Source organism: Egretta garzetta, unplaced genomic scaffold, assembly GCF_000687185.1.
Source record: "Egretta garzetta isolate BGI_Z169 unplaced genomic scaffold, ASM68718v1 scaffold397, whole genome shotgun sequence".
Classification (NCBI taxonomy): domain Eukaryota; kingdom Metazoa; phylum Chordata; class Aves; order Pelecaniformes; family Ardeidae; genus Egretta; species Egretta garzetta.
In genome coordinates, this window is record NW_009260493.1 from 6,832,451 (window position 1) to 6,854,526 (window position 22,076).

At 41.5% G+C, this 22,076-nt stretch overlaps 2 protein-coding genes across 15 annotated transcripts in view; one reads left to right on the forward strand and one right to left on the reverse strand.

The window, feature by feature from the left end:
- Window positions 1–21,815, reverse strand: part of LOC104131196 (vacuolar protein 8) — a 34,065-nt gene extending 12,250 nt beyond the window's left edge. For 2 of the 8 annotated variants that reach the window (XM_035899832.1, XM_009644330.2), the window contains exons 1-9: window positions 15,546–16,383; window positions 12,266–12,385; window positions 11,219–11,338; window positions 10,083–10,202; window positions 5,057–5,179; window positions 3,908–3,990; window positions 2,571–2,696; window positions 1,696–1,741; window positions 385–518 (exon numbers count right to left, since the gene is read on the reverse strand). In XM_035899832.1, the coding sequence (XP_035755725.1) occupies window positions 385–518; window positions 1,696–1,741; window positions 2,571–2,696; window positions 3,908–3,990; window positions 5,057–5,179; window positions 10,083–10,202; window positions 11,219–11,338; window positions 12,266–12,385; window positions 15,546–15,771 (1,098 nt within the window). In that variant the 5' untranslated portion in view covers window positions 15,772–16,383. Of the gene's footprint in view, window positions 1–384; window positions 519–1,695; window positions 1,742–2,570; window positions 2,697–3,907; window positions 3,991–5,056; window positions 5,180–10,082; window positions 10,203–11,218; window positions 11,339–12,265; window positions 12,386–15,545; window positions 16,384–17,215 lie in introns of those variants that run through there. The other 6 variants (XM_035899837.1, XM_035899835.1, XM_035899836.1 and 3 more) reach the window with 6 other exon arrangements.
- Window positions 21,816–21,968: 153 nt separating this feature from the next.
- Window positions 21,969–22,076, forward strand: part of BCLAF1 (BCL2 associated transcription factor 1) — a 26,123-nt gene continuing 26,015 nt past the window's right edge. For 6 of the 7 annotated variants that reach the window (XR_004842694.1, XM_035899827.1, XM_009644332.2 and 3 more), the window contains exon 1: window positions 21,969–22,061. The gene's annotated coding sequence lies outside the window, so the exon portion shown is untranslated. The remainder of the gene's footprint in view (window positions 22,062–22,076) is intronic. The other variant, XM_009644331.2, reaches the window with a different exon arrangement.

Consider the following 22,076-nt stretch of genomic DNA (forward strand, 5'->3'; position numbering starts at 1 on the left):
GGAGACCTACAGTCTGGGGACCGAGGGGACCATAGGGAGTTGCCGGGAGTGCAGGGCAGTATCCACACATCCAAGGAATCCGACATCCATCTCCCCCTCTACCCTCCCCTTGGTCCCATAACAGGTAATCTGATTAACTACGGGATCCTTTGGATCCCACTCACCACAACAGGTAGGCTCCTTGGGCAGTTAGTGACAGCGCAGATGCAGTAGACAAAACCTCATTAATTTGTGTGGGAGGGAGAAGGGTTGGGAAGTCTCACAGAGACTATTGGTCATTCTCCAAATGCATTTTGTGTGCAGTTTTGCCATAACAGGGCATTACCCCAGATGGTGACCAGAACTACTCTTTCCCTTCTAGTCTTGGGAAATGGCCTCCCCTACCTGGTTGTGCGGGTGCTGGGACAGTATCCAGAGCAGAGCGATGGAGGCACGACGCACGCCTTCGCTTCCCGATGTCAGGAGAGAACACAGCTTGGGCAGGACATCCTCAGCAACCATCTCGGCCTGGATGTCTGCTGGTTTGGGAAAACAATCGATGTCAGGGAGCTTCAGAGCACTGCAAGGAGGCATTCAGGCCCCAACTCATAAAGGTTTGACTGGGCCTCAGTGATGAAATTAGAGGGGACCTCTCCACCTCTGTGGAATGCGACAATGCTGGATGTTTGGTTATAAAAATAAATCCTCATTTATTCTGTTTCCTTTTGCCAAAGGATTAATACAGGCTTGAGAGCAGAATGTAGGTTTGGGCAGCCTTCAGTTCGTGTCTGAATTTCATCGAGAAGAAATGAGGGGAATTTTCTGAGTCCTTCATTGGCATAAGGTCTGGTAGGAAGGTGGCAGCTTCTGCTGCACAGACAGACAGACAGACAGACCTCCCCAGGCATCATCTATCTTGCAGAGTTATGGTTAGCCAGGGGAGAGACCAGCCATTCTGGCTGAATCCTTATATCCCATTTGTCCCTGCAACTTCAGTGAGTGGTTTTGGGCGCTGAAGGCAATGCCAGAGCAGCCAGCAGATGGAGCAGCAGTCCTAAAAGGCCAAGCAGACCAGGGGTTTTCAACCATGCCAACGAGCAGTGCAGCAGTTCCTTCACTCCCACCTCCACTATAACTGTGATTGCTTGGAAATTAAGCACCTCTACGTTTTCTAGATGAGTAGCTTTACCCTGGACCCGAGGGCTCTAGCGCTGAGTGTGCCAGTCCTCTGCTTTCATCTCCCGAGTATGCCGTAGAAACGGCTCTTGGGCATTTAATAGGATGGGATATTTTTAAGAGGATGACAAATGCTTTGGAGGAAATTATATATAATGATAGACAGATTCATGCCTTGGGAGAAGGCGGGTCACCACTCAAGCAGCAATTTCAGGAGACATTCTGTCCTAATCAGGTCTAATGCTTAGGAAACATGGGAGGGAGAAAAACTTATGAGTTGCACAGGCGCTGTGCATACGACCCTCTGCTGTCTCACTCACTTTGTCCAGATACTTCCCCTTGCTAATGGGGAGCTCTGAGGCAGGTTTAGTCTACGCACAGCACCTCCCTCTTCCCTTAACATCCAATTAAAACCTAAAAAAGAGGTTATCTCTTGGCTTTTACTATGAAAGGTTCCCAACCCACTGTGCTCAGTCATAAAGGCAGAGAGAGAAAGAAAAAGAAGTAGAGGGGTTTGTTTATCTGCAAGATATTGCTTACCACTAGTAGCCAAATTTCTTAGGCAAATGCATGCCTGGCTTGAAACCTGCTTGTGCCAAAAACAGAAAAAAAAGAGTGGTTTCAGTAATGAATGTTCTTGACTATTGTATGCAAAATAAACATGACAACGCTAGCAAGCTATTACATTATCTTCAGAGCACAAATTTTGGGATACTTTTTGTTATAAAAGTTTTTGATTTTTTTTTTTCAACTTCCTCTAGTACCAGTCATCCTGATGTTGATGAGAGAGAGCCAATGGGGTTCAAATGTTGGTTTATTTTAGGAACGTCAGATAAGTTATACAAAAATGAAAGGAGTGAATTTGTCTCATTTGCTTTGCCTTTGTTTTCATCCCCCTCCTACATAGAATTTAAGGGTCCACCCTTTAAATCCTGAACTGTGGCTTATTGAAGTTTCTTCATTTGGCTCACAACAAAGCAAAATTTTTGAGATGTTATTCTTTGAAGCCATATAGTCAAAGTGATGGATACCAAACAGTAAAAAAAAAAAAGAAGTAGCACAATAGATGCTCCCGATACTTGCTGTCACAGGCACAATGATCAAACATAGTTGAGAGTCTGGACAGAACGCTTCACACACGCAGTTTGAAGTTTAAAGAATATAGGCCATCCTAGTCCAAAGGAAGCGTCCAGGGCTGTGTAACAACTTTAATGATTTCCCTTCTCTTTGTCCTTATGTTGACCTTGTAAAACCTACATATCTTCTAATATATGTGTCTTTTCTCATGGAAAAGATGCTGCATAGGTATCTGTACAGTAGATGAGCAGAACTGTGCAAGACTGAAACTGGAAGCCCAAGTTTATAGCTCTGCTCGGTTGCTAAGCCTTTACACAAAGAGAAAACTACAGCTTTACCTTGTCCACAGAAGAGGATAGGAGAGAGATGAGTGTCTGGAGCAGGAACCTGTTGCTGGGTCTCAGCATGGCTTCATGGTGCTGAACATTGGCTGCCACATTGCTTAGGGCAGCACAGCTGTAGTACTGCAGAGGACCAAGAAAAAAGTAGAGAGAAAGGAGCTTGCAGTGGTGACATGTTGGAGAGAATAAAAACAAATCTGAGAAATGCTCAGATTTAGAGCTGTTGAAAATAAAGGGCTTTTTCATCTTAAGGGTGTTTTATTGGGTATATGTGATAACAGCCTAAGTGCGCTTCCTCCAGGAAAAGTGAAGCAATCCGCTGTAGCTACAACAGCAGCCGTGCTGCGTCACTGCATGCTGTACAAACCCATTAGGTCCCTGGGTATTTGGGAATGTACTGTGCTGCTGCAATGACACTGCTGCTGGTGCCTAAGTTAGGTCATCTGCATCTACTGTATTGTATGTTTACATTGATTTACTCAAGCTGGATGTAGTCATTGCCCTAGCATGCCAAGAGATCATTTCCAAAGGATTTACATGTTAATGCTAGGGAGGACTATATATATAAGAGTATGTATTACTAGGGAGCTATAATTAGAAGAAACAGGTTGAACTCCAGAGAAGGAAATTTTAAGATGAATCTCAGAGATAGCTGATAAAGCTGAAACAGTTTGCAGAAAGCAATTCCAGAGGCTCCACTCCTTCAGACATTTAAAAGAAATCTGAACAGAGATAACAAAACTGATGGAGGAAACAATCAAGAGGACTTAATGAATGAACTAGCGGATTTTAAGGTTTACACTCTGATTCATAGCTTTTCATCAGCATACTTTTGAACCAAGACCGGCTCTCTGTTAAGTGTGCAGAATCACAAAGAGGTGTCTGAGATAAGCATAAAATAGGGAGATTTCCTAGACATTTACAATAATAAGAAAAAAACCTTTGCAAGTTATGCCTTCTCAGAACACTTAGTAAAATCGCTTAGAGTGGAAGATCAAAGTTAGGATGCAAAAAACAAAGAGAGGAAGAGGCCTATCTACATCTTGTCTGATGATCTGAAAGACACGAGAAGGTAACAACTGTGTGCATGCACTGGTGTGTGCTGGCAGATGCACCTCTGTGTCATAAACTTTATCCTGTGGAGCTAAACAAATTGAGTGTTGTGAATATACGTTACCTGACTGAGCTGAGTTTCACCAAGATGCTCATATGCTTCCCCAGTTCTCTAGGGAAACCCTCCTCCCTCTCCACCTTTTCATTTTTACATGCTGTAGCTTGTGCTCTTCTTACAGTCACACTGTTACTGCTTAAAATGTGACCTGTTTGAACCATACCTGCACTTCTGAGTCAGGAGATTCAAGAAGCAAGGCAAGAACTGGTAGGGCTCCTTCCTTGCATAGGACCTGTTGGATTTTCTCTGCCATTTAAAAAAAAAAAAAAAAAAAAAAAGGGCTGTTAGTGTGTCTTTCCCCTTCCCTCCCTCTCCTCTGGAGGCACCATTCAAAAGGGATATGCACAATCATTGGATTCTAGAGGGTGGTAAAGTTGTCCAAATATACGCCAATCAGTGTGACTGGAGAGTATATAATTTAGAGCTTGTGCAATACAGCAGGACGCATACGCTTTAGCAAAATGACTAGCAGGCTGTCTGATTGATTAAGCCTTTGCTGGTTTTATGCTAAAGACTGTTCCGACAACCTGAATTGCTGGAGAAGCTAAAAAACCTCAGGTACGATATTCACCATGATTACCATGTTAAAAAAACAAATTCTTTTAAAAATTTTGAGTAATAACAGATGTGTAATAGCGAACTGTAGAAGTTCTTGCCAACCATTCCCTTCCACCAGATACAGATAAGAGACATAACTGTATTGCTTAGCTGTGTGGGATAATGGTATCATCTAGATAGGTGAGATTGAATGCTGGTTTGTTTCTGAGCTAATGTATGGTAGTGCACATATTATTGCAGAGGACCAAATACTCCTTTTGCTAAAGCTGCTGGCAGATATCCCAGGAGCCTTTAACATCTGGCCCATAATAGTTGTATTTTGCATCATCCAACGTCGAGTTAGGGATACAAGTCAAACGTTCCTAGAGCTTGATCTTGTTGGATAAGCTTCTGAGATAGCAGCACATTTGGTGGTATTCTGAAGCAAATTTTTTAGACCAAGTTATTTCTTTAACAAATTATAATTCTTTTTTCTATTTCTTTGACTGATGATTTAAGTGCTTGTACATTAGCCCCTTGGGGTTGAAAATCAAGCCTTTCTGTTTTGGTGCTAGGCAAACAAAGGGTCTGTATTAGTTAAAGAGAGGCCAAACTTAAATCATCAGCCTATGGTATCAACATGAGTGCCATATGCAAAGGAAATAATTTGTTGTCAGATTTACTTTTATTCTTGCCTTAACCCTTCTGAATTATTTTCCTATCAGTGAGAAATTTTCTCTCAGCAATTTTAGATAAACTGTCAGTCAGAAAATACCTGATTGTGTGAGGTTGAAAATAGCCCCAACTGCATTTTGTTGGACTCTAGGATCGTAGGAACTGGCAAGAGACAGTAGGGGTGTAACTCCTTGAGCAGCGCCTATAGCCTCTCGGTTGGACTCTGGAGAAAAGGATCAGAGAAAGAAAGAAAGAAGACATTGCCACCTTATTGTGAGCCAGGAGAAGGACAACCAGTAGGACTAGCTTTCTTTGGCATTCACTTCTCCGATTCTTTGGTATATATCAAAATTTCTCTGCATGCTCAATGGAACCTGATAAAAATTCCAAGAGCTCAATGGGAAAAAACCTAACTCATGACTTCTGGATTAGCCATAGATCACAGCTGGTTCAATGCTTTTGTTTTGTGACTGGGATTATTAAAATGAAAGGACTGTAAGGCCCCCTTAAACAGGTTGTTTAACAGGTGTTGTATGTGCCTTGTACCCCGGTACATCTGATCAAGCTATTCATGGTATGGCCACCAAAACCCACATAATTAACTTCAGGCAAGACTGAATTAATTTAGCAGGGTATATTCAGGGCATGTAAAGCTGGGGGAAGAAAGAGGAAGAGGGGGACGTTTGGAGTGATGGCATTTGTCTTCCCAAACCACCACTACATGTGATAGAGCCCTGCTTCCCTGGAGGTGGCTGAGCACCTGCCTGCCCATGGGAAGCAGTGAACAAATTCCTTGCTTTGCTTTGCTTGTGCATGCAGCTTTTGCTTTACCTATTAAACTGCCTTTATCTCAACCCACGAGTTTTATCACTTTTACTTTTCTGATTCTCTCCCCCATCCCATTGTGGGGGGAGTGAGTGATCAGCTGTGTGGTGCCAAGTTGCTGACTGGGGTTAAACCATGATAGGGGAACTGATGCACACAGATAATCCAGGATATTTATTCAAGTATAGTTGAGCCAGCATTGGTTCAATATTCCAGGACAAGTCCTTTTCTGCCTTCATATGAATATTCTGTACTCAAGGAAATACCTTTTATTCTGGAAAAAATACTCTAATTGTTCTGGGAAGAGTCAGGTATTTAAAAATAACTTTTCCACATGGGAAGCTATTATTCTGGTGAAATATTCTGGTCAATTTTGTAGACAAGCCTTTTCCAATCTAATCTGCCTGCATATTGTTCTTTTGTTTCCCTCAGTGGAGGCAGAAATTCTTCTGTGTGGCTCCATCTGATGGAAATCAGTCTGATGTGATGTAAACTCTGATTAGTTGAGTAAAGAAGAGGTACAAAGGCTAAAGAATTCAGGTATTACTGCTTCCTTCATTCTTTTACACAATACACTCCATGAATGTTTATGAATGTGAAAGCGAACCTCACATTTGGGCAAAGGGATTACAAACATTTGGACAAAACTTGGGCAATTGCTTTCTTCTACTTTCCCTTCTAGGGGAGGGAAGGGGAATCCTATACCATCTTGTGAGAGAGCTTCTCAAGGGCGTGTTTCCAGTCTGAAGATCTGAAGGAAGCACTGGCCATGACAGAACATGAGCCATTGAGTGCTTCTAAGGTTTTTCTTCCTTAAAGAAACATAACCAGCTTGTTTTGGAAAGGCTCAAACAACTTTTCTGCCTAAGGGCTCAGAGGTGGTGGTCAACACTGGAAGCCTACAGTGTCAGGATGAGCTCTTACAGTCTGCTTCAGAGAGAAGTGCCACATGGAGATCCAGGCACCCTGCTCCTGCCTAGGAAGGACTGGAGCGCCTGCTCTCATCATGGGAGAGTGGAAAGACCACAACAGGTACCCACACAATGGAAACCTCGGTGACTGAAATAATTTATTTTTTTTTTTATTTTCCTTTGGGTCATTCACTGGCTGACAAGTTCTTCTCTGCAGTGTCCATTATTGAGAGTTTGCTGGCTTTATTTTTGACATATGTCATTTTCCCTTATTCTTCCCTCCATTCTCATTCTAGTTTTCGTCAGATAATGTGGCTAAACACATCTGTTTTGTCAACTTATGACAGAATGGATGGCGATATCTACCTCACCAGGATGTGTAACTGTACTGTCATCTCCATAAGAGATGTGGCAGCCTAGATTACGTTTCTCTCCTGGACTACCTGTTTATCTAAGTAACGAAGTCCCTCCACTGATGCCACTGCAACCCTTAGAGCGCTTTTAGATGAGAACCATGTATTCAGATGCTACACTGAAGTGAGGAAATCAACATCTACTCAAGCTGGGTTTGAATAACTCACCTTGCAACCTGCATTGATAAATTCTTTCTTTCCACTCTGTGACATTTGTGTGCTTGAAAATTCTCCCATTCAGTACAACTTTGAACGTCCTCTATACTCAGTGCATCCTCCTTGATTAGCTTAATGCAGATGTTCAGGCCTCCCTAAACCCTTGCTGTGAATGTTTAGTTCTGTTCCTATGTACTCTGAGAAGAGTTCTTATCCCAGAACTGACCACATTCACTCACAGATTGAAAAGCTGCGGATAATTGCAAATGTGTATGTGACCTTCCTTTTGCTGTGTGGAACAAACTGACCTTCAAATCCTTTTCATTTGAATGGGTTTGTTTGCTGTTTTTATTTTTGGCTACCCATTGCAGCAGGTAAGTACCACACAACCCAGCTGACTTAAAACTTGCAGTCACATTGCTAAGGATCTTCACTCTGTACGCAGTCATGCACGCTCATTGCAGCAGAATTGAGACACATTACCATTCTTGGATTTAGAATTTGTCACCTTAAAGCTATCTAAGGATCTTCCTAATTTGGTTGTGCTTCTGTATTTACCTTTTTTAAACCAGTCTGAAGCACGAATGGCTTACTTGAAGGACATGACTGAACAGACTACTTTTCTCAAGCAGACCCTTTAAAATATCAGAATCTGTGACTTAAATTTAACTAAACCCTAGAGAATTGCCTCTTGCTTTAGTCTCATTGCTGTGGTAACTAAATATAGTCTGAAAAAGAAATAAATGGATACAGTCCATCTAAATCCTAGTCAAACTGGGACAGACGTCCTCAACACTGATCAAATGCCAGGCAGCAACCCAGCCTATGCACCTGCAGGACTGCTTACGTCTATGTTCAGCAGATGCCTGCCTATCTAGTTTGAAAGCTCCTTGGGTGCTTAATTTGAACTACTTGTGCTCAGAGGTACACTGGCACTTAAGGGAGGGTGCAAAGGCATTAGGTGACCACCCTCAACAGAGAATGAAGGTGGATTGGATCTGAAGCAGCTGAGGGTTCCCCGTGCTCTGGGTTAAAGACAGGGACATCTAGAAGGGCCAGAGTGCCTTCAAGACTAAGGAACAGCCTTAGGTCCCCAAAGAAGCTGCATACTCTCTGAGCTGCTTAAAAGAGGTGAAGGAATATCTCTCTGTAGACCTTCAGGGGCATAACTTCACTGACCAGTCCTTGTAGTGCCAGGTACCTAAAATTTTAGCGATGCCATGCCCAATTTAGACATTTAAATGAGGCAATTTGCATTCCACACCAAGTAATGTAGTATACAGAGTATTTAACCTGAACATAATATTATGCAATGTTTAAAAATAACTTTCAAAGGGAAAAGTGTTTTAAAAGCTACAAACAACAAAAATGGGATAAAAGGCAAACCAGCATTCTCATGTAGTTGAATCCTGCTTATCCAGTCCCCCTTTGCAACATAAATACTTAAATGAGAAAGTAACACTTTCATCATGCTTCTCTCGGCCTTCTGGGGGATCTGATTGCAACTTCCCACGCTGGAGAGGGAAACTGGTGGAATAAACACTACAGGAAGCGAAATACATGTTATTCATGGTTTTTTGTAAAGGCCTTTTGCAAACTGTATTTCTACTCTACAAATTTTGTAAAGGTAGAATAAGGCAGACTAACCTGATAAACTTTCTTTTGATAACTGCGGTTGAGCTTACTGGTCTGGATGCCAGGAAAATATCTATATCATGATATGCAATAAGCATAGTTAAGCAAGAGAAATTGGTGACAAATGCAAGTAGTACACGATGGATAAGGAACTGACTAAAAGCAAGATGGCAGCAAGTTTTGCTGAATGGGAATGATCACCTGGAAGGAGGCTACAAGTGGAATTCCACAAGCACTGGTCTGTCGTTGGTTTTGAACCAGAAAGTTAATAGAAAGTGCAGCGCTGTCAATGTGGTGGAGGACTAGAGTATTTTACAAATAACAGACACGTTAGAAGACTGAAGCAACAGAAACAGAATGAAACCTTATGGTACAAAATGCAGGGACGTGCCCTTGGAAACACTTGTTGCAGACTCTTAATTAATTGATGTCTGCTGGAAATAGCAGCAGAGGAGGAGAAAGACTAAGTGATTAAGTCAGTCAGCTGCAGGATGACAACGTCAGCATAATGCAATCACAAAAAAAGCAAGTGTTATCATGAGATGTACCGTAAAACATATTTCCTTGGATGTCACAATAAAAGACACAGGTGAGATGCCAGCTGAAATACTGTACATTTCTTGTGACTTCTCTTTCAGAAGAGATGAATTCAGAATGGAACTCCTGCAGCATTTATGTACATCTTGGGACTGTAACAAGGCCTGAGGTCTGTGGTATCACAAAACAGTAGACGCAATTGCTCTGTTCCATTTCTGGAACATATCATTTACACCCAGAAGGGCTATGGAGATGAATGGATAGCCTCACTTACAAGAAGAGTCTTAAATGAGCTTGGCTTTTTCAGTCTAGTAAATTGAAGGAGCCTCATCAGCATAGACATGAGAAAGGCAGAACTACTGAAGCAAAAGCCAACATAGACATTAATTAAGATAAGCTTGTCATGCATATATTTAGGTTGGAAATCAGAAAAAAATTTGTAATCATAAGAGAATGAAGGTCAGAAACACTGAGAAAAAGATCTTAACTGGAATCTCAAGAGGTCTTATTTATGATGTGGGAATACCATAATTTGCTGCTGCATCTTATGACTTAAACCAATTGCAAACAGGTTGTTTCACCTTGAAATATGAGGTAAGAGTTGAATAGATTCACTGCAGAGGATAAAGGGAAAGAACAGCACACTCACCTGAAACAGCCAAAGTCATGGTGCAGGCACAGGAATTACACTGGACAGTGGGATCCTCTGACTCAAGCAGATCCAGAATTGGCTCAAGTAAACCCATTTGGACAACTAATTCTTTGTCAACTATTTATAAATTCAAGAAAAAATGGACAAACAGAAAAGTAAACTGTTAATGCCTTTGTGAAGAGGATGTACTTTCCTTTGACTGCTTTGGGGGTCTATATTATGATTATGTGAAATAGACCTAAGATGGAAACAGCCTGAAAGGCACTCACAGTCCCTAGCTTGGTTTGCTTGATTCCTTTTCAGATTCACAAAAGAGTGTAAGAGATGCTCAGAAGGTCCCAAATATTTCTGCTAGCAATTCTGTTTTCAAACATAAGGGTCATTTTGGAAAGTGCAACTGCAGCTTTCCAATAGAGAAAAAAATCTATAAAAAAAAAAAAAAAAAAAAAAAAGAAAAAAGCTAGCTTCATTGAAGACTGACCCTGTCTGTTGTTATGGGGCAGCATGATGGAATACCTGTTGTGGCCCAAGTGCCTGGGAGCACAGTGGTAGATGCAACAAGGACTCCCTTGACGAGGTGTGCAGTGTTCATGCCCTGACTACAAACATAAACTTTATTGTGAAGTTTTTCATCTGCAGCTCCCAGATCCTCTCTCAATTACATTTGCCCTATTAGCTACAGAATAAAGTGAATTCTATTAAACATTTTAATTTTTTTTAAAATCTGCAAGCATTTTAAGACCAAGGTCCAGTGAAGAAATAACAAGAAAATGAGCACTGTCTCATAGGCAGAGTTTCTTTCTAAGAGCTGTATCTGTTGCTTGAAAGGGTAAGCGGTGGGCTCCCAATCCAAGAACGAGAATAGTATAGCTGTTCCCACACCAGTCTGGGAATAATTCATCAGCCTATGCACACAGATCAAGATCTCTTGCCACGTGATACAATCTAAGTGGAGGGATCTGATACATCCTGGTGCCACCAGATGTGGCTTGCAGACAGAAACAGACTCACACCTATCCTATCAGGAATACAAAAAAAGGAATTGGGATTTGTGCAGATGAGCCCTCCTTCTGCCTGAGTCTGGCTGAGAGATACTTTTTCACCTGAAGAGAAACGTATTGTTAATTACTCACTATTTCCTTCCAGCAAGAAGTTGACAAGGGACAAGGAAGACATCTGCTGCACCTCCAGGTCAGCAGACCGTAGTAAGGCGTAGAAGGGTTCCAGATGCTCCACAGGCAGGGGGACATTCACTGCAGGAATGAGAGGAAATATTCAGGAGTCTCATCATTCATCACAGTCACATTTTTCTCTCATTGGTCTTCAGCCTCAGGTGCTACCATACATAGGCTGAGTGGTATTCCCCGTCATTTAAATTCCATTGCTACTAGCAAAACAGGGAAAGTTTCCTGAAAGGTTTTGAATAACCAAGTATTTCAAAAACATCATGGGAAGGGAAGCAACATGCCTCACTACCAAACAAGTCATGCCACCTCATAGCTGTTCCTCGTGTTGTGGCTATCTGCACTTTTTATCCAGCAAAAAATACATGGGATAAAACTATCAAGCCAAGTGACAGAATATTCTCCTTGAAGTAAATTTAAAACAAGCCAATGAATAAATAAATAAATAACTTGCAGCCTGCTTGTTGCTGGTATTTTTACCTCTTTGTACGACCCAAACTCTTGCTGGAATTTTATTTGGTATATTTAAGCTGACTTCTAACCATTTACAAATTACCTCAGGAGCCAAGTGTTCCCACGGAATAGTTGGGACAAAGAAGAATGTTTCCTTCATAAATTTGCACTACAGTCTGGCCTCTAGAGCTTTGTCCTCTTCCAAAAATTATACAATATAAAACCTTAAATGATCACTATGTCAATTTCCTTCCACCATATTTTGACTGTTGCTCTCAGGAGATTCAGTATACACTGACTCTAACTACTTTGGGTTCTGCTGAGTTTTACAGAAGTGTTACAATTACATAAATGACAGTCTTTTATAATCACGAGGGTTATCTCCTCACAGCAAACCCCAGAATGACTCTGCCCACATGGCAATGACAGCATTTCCATTTTCCTTAGCAAACAACATAGCATGAAAAAAAACTGTTCATGGTTGGAAGTAATACTTTTATTTATAACTATGTGAAAATTTTCTAATGCACTGAGATAACTTACTGTGCTGACTCATATGCAAGTAATAGAGGGCAGCAGATTGCTGTAAACCTGGGTTTTCTGAAAAGGCTAAGGTCCTCAAGGCTTCCAGAGGGTCCTTACCAAGTGGTGATATTTCAAAACCTAAAGATGTACACAATGAGAGCACAAACTCAATTACACATGAAAAGGGTTAGTTTACAAAAATAAATTAAAATTTACAGCCAACCAAACACATAACGATTTTTGTACTTGAACAACTCCATAGAGCCCATCTATCCTTATTCTTGTTTCCATGAGCAGAAGCAATAAATGAATCTGGAATAACCTGTCCTTGGCAATGTCTCCTGTGAAGCTCACAGAGCTAGTGACTGGAAGCAAGATAAATGATAACCTTTAGACGCTTTTATGCTATCCAATATAAATGCAGGAGTTCTTGTTCTCCATAAAAATTTTTATCTTTTCCTGAATCACAGAAGATCTTTGTTAAAATAATCTACTGAACGTGGTGTTCTTAGTTAAGAGCTATAGAAAGATTATATATTTCTAATCTGCTGCACTTCAAGTTCACTGTGTTTCCTGTCTGGGTATTACAATAAAGGATTTCAGGGAATAGCAACATGGATTGCAAATGGGCTTGCCTCAGGCTCAAATTTCTAGCATGAGACTACCTGTTCTGGAGTATGATAGCTCCCCTATGAATAAACCAGATGTTCAGCAATAGCCATCAAGCAATAGCAGTCATGCATGACTCCTGTAAGTCACTGTGTAATGTACTTATAATGTGTGGAATGGAGCAGCAAGAGGAAAAAAAAAAAGGGGCCATTGAACCAATGCTCAATAATACAACCTGTTGAAATGTTAATGTAATATAAATTGACTGGTGGAGCACACAATTATAAAATAATTTTTCAGACAATAAAGCAGTGCATTAAAGATTGAAATATCTCTATGAACAAGATCTAGCTACTTTACCTCCCATGGGATAAAGATATGCGAGGGATGTGAGGGGTCTGAGCTTTCATGCCTCAGTGCAAAACTCAACCAATATCTCAAGCCATTAGAAGCTGCTGATGTGTCAAGAGTAGCAAACTCCTACCTTCAGGATTAGGTAAATGGGCTTCACAGAAGAATTGCTTCATATAAAGATCAATTTTGTTTAATAATTAACAATACACACAAAGGGAAGGACTAGCCAGTGTGTGCAAGGTTTTAGAGAAAAAACAAAAATCTCTTCATGTGGTTTAAATTTGTTCCTTACACACTGACTATCATCTGAATCTCCCACATATCTTTGCACTTTTGTTTGGGAGAGTGATAAAGCAGAAGCCACTCAAAATCTTCACCTGCTTATAATATCAAGCATTTGCTGCCCTAGCTAACAGATGACTATAATGATCAACCACGAAATCTCTCCTCGCACCCAAACTGTCCAAATGTTAGCTCCCTACTTATTATAATTTGTCCAGAACTGAGGATGGGCTTGTTCCGTCTTGGAATAAAATACACAGGCGAGCGCTAAAGTAAGTGGGATGTGTCTTGGTTCAGTTTGTGAGGCTTCCCTGCCTCCATCTGTCTTGGCAGCAGGATTTGGCCACTCAGAGAATTAACTTGGGTTCCTCTTCCTGAGTGCTGTGTATCTCTTATTACAGACATTGGGACCTCCCTGAGAGCACACATTGCCATCTGTGCACTGCTCTCACAGAAGCAATAGGCTCCCTGCTGCTGTAGCCCAGTTCCCGAGGATCCAAGATGGAACAGCCTTTTGAAGATCCAGCTCAGAGAGGAAAGGACTTCTCAAAGAAAACATACACTTACTCTGTCAGGGAGCACCAGCGGGTGCTGCAAAGGGCCATTCTGGCCTCGCCATGTTTTCCAGACGACCCCTTCCTTGTAACCTGAACTGAGCTGGGATACTGTCAAGACAGTCTTTTGCACCGTCAGAATCTTGCTAGCCTTTGGAAAGAAAAGGTTCAGACCTGGAAGATCTCCACCATACACCAAGCTGATAGGTCTAGTCCTATTCTGCAAAGGGACTTCAGGATTTAGCCAGTGCTTACTGTGTACAATTAGTGAACTGTGCTACGCATCAGCAGCACAGGACCCCCCACATTCATAGGGTAATGACATCAGCTAATACTAGCTGAGGCTAATTCACATGTGTTCCCAACAACTAGCGTCACAGCAATTATTCCAAAGGTTGTTCCATGACAGATTATTTCAAACAGCGTTAACTGTGTCACACCAAGGAAAACTGTCTCTCCTGGTCCCCCTCACAAGATGTCCCCAAAAAGGCAAGGAAAGAAATAGTAGTTTGTATTCCACACCCTTCACACAAATGAAAGCAGAAGGCTATGCAATTTTGTGTAGTAGCTTTAGCCCAAAGTTCTTAAACTGAAAGCAATATACCCAATTAGCTGTGAGACAAAGCAAAACCAAGCAAGCAATGGCCCCTGCCCAAGCTTGAGACAAGGAATGACTTTAGGTTGGACAACTGACAAAAGACACCCATCCCAGACGATATTCTGGGATGCAGGAGTGAAGCAAAAAAAAAAGTTTTCCTACTGATATTGTTGTATCCTAGGACAGGATAGACAGGACATCACAAGCAGATAAAGAGGGGAGTTAGGGAGGTAGCCTGTAAAGCAGAGGAGGTAAATGAAAACTTATGGATCTACTTTGATTCAAGCAGAATGATTGTGTTCAAGCCTTGTGTCTAAAATGTTTGCACAAAAGCACTTAGGCAGACCAGTTGCTTGGAACCTGAGGAAGACCTGGGAGCCCAACGGCGCTTGTCCCAGGGTGACTTTGACCTTCCCCACATACAGCACAGACAACCCCCAGCACAAGTCCAGGTGTTCTCCAGCCAGCCACATGGATGTGCACAAATTAGCCAGGACCACACTGATTTGCCTGCTCACAGCTCCGCACTCATGTTGCATCCAGTGTTGGTACAGCCTGCCTGTTTCCAGTTTTGTGACCTCAGTGACTGACTTCAAAAAAATTTACTTAAATTACTAAAGGACTCACTTTTATGAAACATATTTACATGGGTTATATATTAACAGTGATGGCAGAGCAAGAAAGTGACTGACCATTTCTACCTAGATCCAACTGTCAGGCCACTTGAGCCCTTGGTGCCCAGTACACAAAGAAAATGCTTTGTAGCGCTGGCCTTTCCTACATCACCAAACCGCTTCCTGCCGCGCCGCAGCAGTTCAGCCAGGTATCTGTTTTCAACTCACAAAACAAACCTCCTTGTTCTTTCCCAACCCTTTAGGAAAAAAACCTCAAGCCCTCTTACCTGTTTCAATATGCTGCAGAAACTCCTGTGCTGTCACCCTCTCATGAGGCTGCAGGATGGGCTTGTACAGCTGTCTGGCTTTAGACCTGTTTTGTTTTAAGCAGGAGCATTTGCTTATCAGAGTTAAGCATTCCTTGATGCTATGCACCAAGTCGGAGGACACCCTCTGAACAAAGGCCACGAAGTCCCGCAGCAGCTGGATGCATCGCCCACACAGCTGACCCATTCTTGTTCCAACAGCGGCACAAAGCAAGAGGAAAAGGAAGGAGATGGAAAGAAGAGTTTCTCCTCAACTGGCCCACGTTTTGCACTAACTTGCTCTCTCCGGGTCTGTCCCGTCTTACAGATGTTAAGGCTACACCGTGTGCAGCTGCTGTAAAGCAGACAGGCTTCTGCGTCCAAAAAACTACATTGCACAACAAGGCTGGTTTCTGCAGATGTCCCGGAGTCTACAAAATGTTATTTAAAAGGCTGGACTGGAGCCACATTCAAAGACCCTCCCTTTGCTCGAAGAAAAATAAGATGATGACCTAAACACATTTCGCAGAGCACAAACAGAGTTTAATTCTTGGAGCATCCACCAAAGCCTTCACAAGGCTAGAAAAGCTCTGGGATAATGGAAGAAGCAACCTCAGTTTTTGTAAGGCGCCTTTCCACATGAAAGGTAGGCACCACCTCGTCTGCATGTGTGCAAGCTGCAGCTGCCAATGGGAGAGGAAGATCAAAAACAAAAAAAAAGGGGAGCACACGAACAGGTTTTTCCAGTTTGTGCTGAAGCACAGACCAGAACAAAGGCCCTGTTGGGCAAACAGCTCATAACTCAGTCACCTGAGACTTTGCAAATCAGCAAGAAGAGAAAACTGGGGAAAAAAAATAAATACAGTGGCTAAATGCATTTAGAACCATGTTTTCCTCCTGTCAAGCAAATCCTGCAGAGTGGGCTGGGTAAGCTGGAAATGGGAGGATGCAAAAAGCACCTGCAGTTTTCAGGCTGAAAAAGGAAGCAAAAGTAAAAAGAGCAATTCTCCTGTTGCTCCATCCTTTTGCATGTGCCCACCCTTGGTTGAACAGTTTTACAAATGACCTTGGTCTAATTAACGTAGCATGAAGTGACATTTGTAATATTCTTGAGGTTTCCAGTAAAATCTGGCTTGACTCAAGATCACCTTTGTTATGAAACCAGTAGGTACTGGTCTGCTGAATGTTGATCACTTTTAATAACTTCTCCTTATCCATGGATTTCATGGATTTATTCTAACCATTTAATTTGATACATTTATTGGTAAGTTTTAGCCACAGTGTCCTTTAATAGATCTTAAGTTTCTAAATAAATCCTGTTTGAAAATCAACCCTTTGTTCTGCACCCATCTCCAAACACAGGCACAAGTTCACCCAAATCTCACTGGTCTGTCCAGCTGCTGCTATTTCTTCCCTCACTTACACGATGTAATTTTCCTGAACACAAATACCACACGGCACAGATAAACCTACCTCCACCCGTAAACTAGAAGGCATGAGACCTCTATTACACAATGCAATCCATCACAAAGAATCAAGACTTTGATTTTTCTGGCTACTTCCTTGATCAGCTCTGCAAGCCCACTGAGTTCTGATCTCTGTCTGGCTTCTTAGTATTATCAAAAGTGAAGCTAGTATGCCTATTTTCTCACCATGTCTTCTGGATCCTTCCAGTAGGGATCTTCTAAAATATAAGGAAACCATGTGATCGTCAGGTCCTGCTTCCGTCACCACTTGCTTTTCACCTTTTGCTCATGATCTTCCACCCTTCAGCTTCCATCCTAAAAGCAGTGAGGTTACAGATCCCTGGGAACTCATAGCATTCGCCTCCTGTCTCTCACTCTGTCCTGGCTACGGAACTGTAAGGTTTAGCTGTCGTGGGATTTTTTTTAAGGTCATTTGAACTGTACTGCATGGAGATGAGGAAAAAAACAGAACTGTTTCAATGTCACACTTGGTAGTAATGACTGTATTTCTATAACACATTTTTACTAAGCATTTCAAAATGTATTACAAACATCAAAAGAGCTTTCCAATGTATCTGTAAGGAAGGTATTCCCAAAATGGTTTAAAACCAAGATTCAGAGGTGCTGGGCTCTTGTGACTCCATTTGAAATAAATGGGAGTTAAAGAAATCCACCACACCTGAAAATTAGGCTATAATTTGCCTAAAGGCATAAAACTCAGGTGTCCCAACTCTTAGTTTGATGATTCAGTCAGGAAACCACTACTTGAAAGCTAGTGTAGAAGGCTGGTTTGTGGGTCCTTGAACTTTCTTTGAACTCACAATAGCTGCTGTAAAGGTAAGGGTTGTGACCATAAACCCACTGTTTTTGATTAGTTTCATGACCTAGATATATTTCCTTATCTGACTGAACAAAATGTCAGCACAGGACTGCAGAAGGGGAAAAAAATTAGAACAATAATAGTGTTAAACCATTTTGCTTTTATTCTTCTAAAGAACGTGTTGTAAATAGTAGAAGTCCCACACCCTGATTTTTTTTCCAAAGGGGAAAAAATCAGTTCCTTTGTAAAGTGTTTAAAAAAAGTCTCTCCAAACCATTTCCATTCAGTCATGTGCAAACATGACTTCCAAGTAGTAAACTTACTGTGTGAAGACTATTTGGAATTCTGTGTAAAATGCATTTGGATTTGGAAGTTTAAATCTATTTGCCAAAAACAGAGGAATGCTGTAGCCAAGTGGCACTTTCAACAGAGAACTTCCCCTGGTCCAGCATTTTATCTGCTGTGTAGTTTCTCTGCAAAGGACAGAAAATGCTGCTTTTGGGCACAGGCCCTTAAGTATCCAACACTTGCAGCAGGTTTGGTTTGAATTAAGAACAGAAAATCTATTTATTTGCTAAATTTGTCTGCCATTTCACTCACGCAGCATGCCATTGCTTGAACCACTTCTTGTAATAGAAGTTCCTTTACCTACTTGTAATGGTGCATGACTTTTGATGGCTCAGAAGTTGACTGGTACAGGAGAGATGTACATAAATACTCTTTATACTCCTCTTTCATACGTTACTGATGGCTTCTTCATCCTAAGAGGCCCGAAAAACCCTCAGGCTCTGACATGAATATTGAAAAAAAACAGATGTCAACAGCTTTATTTGAGCTATGGTAGCAAATGCTTACCTCTTAAAGGAAGAAAATTATACCTTCAGGTTCTGGATTTTAGAAGTACTGTGATCTTAATCAGTGGAAAAGATTTTTGGGGCGTGTAGGACAGAGGCAGGGATTGAGAAAGTATGGAGTCTTATTTGACTTGTGTGCCAGTCAAATAAGAAAATAGATGCTTAAAGGAATGCTTAAAAAGCAGTAAATTGAAAGAATATACTTATATTACTCAATAATCCAAAACTTTTAAGAATTTGAAACTAATTCAATTTGCATTTTATGAATTTGTCCCGTGTAATCTTTTATTGCAACCTTTGTCTTACACGTATGTCTTTCGCTCTCTCACCCTTCTGCTCAGGGGTGAGGAAAATATCGTAGTTTAGAAAGCTGTAAGATGACGGCTGTGCACTAGTGCTTGGTTAGCAACAAGTTTGATTTAAAAGGCGATAGCTCACCTAATGCCTAGCAGGTCTTTATTGTTCCCATACCTGCAGTTAAGGCCTCCTTGCTTGCACTAATTCAGTGAGATTGCTCTAAACTGGATCTGTGAAATTTTGTGGCTTCAAAACAACAACAAAAACCAATCAACAACCCAAAGTATTAAGTTCTTAAATGGGATCTACCATTGACAGAATAGTAAAATAAAATCATGAATTAGAAAAGAATGGTTGAGCAAGCAGAACAGTTCTAAACCCTGCGTCAGATGTGTGTAACCTATATTATTACTAAGCTCTCTTAAATGTATTTTTTATATATGTAATAGATATATGTATCTTTTAAATGTGTGTGTGTGTGTCTGTGTGTGTATATATATGTATATATTCACCATTACGTTTTCAGGAGGGATTCAGGCTGAACAGAAACAGAGTATAGTTATTTAAGCAGGGAGAAAGCCAGATGTGAGGACTTGATAGATCCAGATTTGTGAAAAACTGCCACGGGTTATTTCATTGCATAGTTAAGCAGAGCTTTGTCTGCGTTCATCGCAATTTTTGTAGAGTATAAAGGAAATTACTTTCACTGCATCAGACTCACTGGCAGAGGTATTTGCATCCTCACTCAGAGGGAGAGTGCCATCTACTGAAGCCTCCCCTTCACACAGCTCCCTTGAGACTTGTCCCACTCACAGATTCACAAAATTTACCCAAGGGGGCTGTAAAACTGAGCAAGGTTTTAACAGGAGAAGAAGCTCCTTTAGGTGTGAATCTCTATTGTAAAGTAACAGCTGCACGTAAAGGACCAGGCCAAAGATGGTTAAGTAACACCACTGCCTTGTGTAAGACTATGCTCCAGTTTTATGAAGAGATTAAAACCAACCTCGCTCTGGGTTTCTTCATTCTTGATAAATCTTTGGAATTGAGGTTACATTATAATTTTGTAACACTTTTAAGAGCGGCATTCCCTGATGGGACAATCTGACTTCACTGCAGACTATTAACCATGGACCTTCCTACTCATTTCCCCTTTCTACATTAGGGCCCAGAAGATGTACAAGTACTCAGCTGACTCACTGAATAGTGATAACATCTGCTAGCAGCCAGCAAGAGTTCGGCTTGGGCCAGTGATGACACAGTATTATTGTGCTGCTTTGCCTACATGTAACTCAAACCTCATACTTCATTGTAAATTTTCTGGACTGTTACTGTATTCAAATAAAGTGGCACTTCGTGTCATGCCCAGAGCTACCATCTCCTATGATAATAATAAACACATAAATTAAAAATATTTTGGCAATTTTTTTGCTTTGTAGCAAAGGATAGTGCTTCTAAAACATCAAAGGTAAGTCAGAGGTATCTACATACCTTAGAAGTTTGAACAAAATGTATTAAAAAAAAAAAAATCTGAAATTTTACGAGGTAAATTACCATGCAAAGGCAGGGCATCGAGTATCTGATGAAGTATATCAGCTTGCAGGACAGAGGTGAAAGGAGACCTGTCAGGTTGTGTTTCATACACAATATCCTTAGAAAACCACAGGTTTGATGTGCTTCCGAGGCATAGGTGCACATCCTGATGTTTTTGCTAACAAGGAGCTGCACTGAAGCACCACACAGCCCATAGTGGAAATGTGAAATTCTTGAAAAAATGAGGAACAAACAAAACTTGAAACAACTTTCACTATTTGCCATTAGGCAAATGTATTTGAAATAATTAAAATATATTCACAAAAAGTTTCACATCGTAGGGGTTTTTTTGTTTTGCTTTTTCTTCTGGGCCCACAGTATGTTGTCTTAAATACAATGGAGAACTGAAAGAGAAGAGACCACCCTTTCTGTCCCAATAAGATATATTCCACATATCTCAGAAAATAGAGTTCTCCATCACTGAAGGGGAACGACATGAGCATCCCACAGGTCTTCAGAACCATTAAGAAATGGGGGTGGGTGGGGTGTTGGGTGCAGCCAAATCTCAACAATTCTGGAAACCTTACTGGCCCTAGCAAGCTGGCTTTCTCCCACAAGTGCATTATCAAGCAGCCTCCACGTTAATAGTGTCTTATTGTTGGTTACAGCAAAAGCAGTAGCACCAGCTGCACTTGAGCTACAGTTTAGCAACCCCTGCATAAAGGAAAAAGCTTAAAAGGAGAGTGCGAATTGCATGTCTCTCTAGGCCAGGGTGCTCATCAGTTAACCACAGCTGGCCAGAACTGAAAACTTTCACCATGTTTATGTTTCAGAACCACTCATTGGATGCTGCCTTCATAGGTGGCCATGCCTGAAGAACTTAGTAGCCAAAAAAAATTGTAACAAAAATTAAACCACCACCATAGGTTAGAGAGATTGAAGCACTGCATTACTTTTCCTGTGCAGGAAGCAGCAAAGCAGCATTTGGGGATTATGTCTGCTTCCCATCTTTCATGCCTTTTTCCTTCATCAGTTGGTTTTGGCTGCCTTCCCAGTCATTGCCCCTGAATTTAAAAACTCAGCTAAAATTGTGCATGTGCATCTTTTCCTGCTCTTTTTTTAAATCTATAGGCGTGTTTTTTTTTTTCCTTGCCTCAGAAATAATCTGCAAGAGTTTTTAAAAAATAAATCAGTGTAAATTTTAGCACCTACTCAGCCGCCACACATCTTTGTGCACCAGTCAATACTGTTCACCCACAGCCCTTTGCTGCGCTTTTTTGGTGGTAGAGAAACCGGGCTTCCTCGGGCACGCTTTCCCCAACCGTTGTGCTGCTGTATTGCAACCAGGCGCCAGGCACACATCTGCTGCAAAAGCCGCTGCAGTAAAGCACCGCTGCGACGCATCTTCTTCCTGGTGCGCGGGAGCATCGGGTGCAAATGCCGCTTGATGGTGATCCGCTGGCTGGGCTCCGCTTCGCAGACAAGCCCTTCCGAGCAACAATCGTGGATGGATGCGCAGCCCGCCCGACAGGTAACCAGGCAGCGG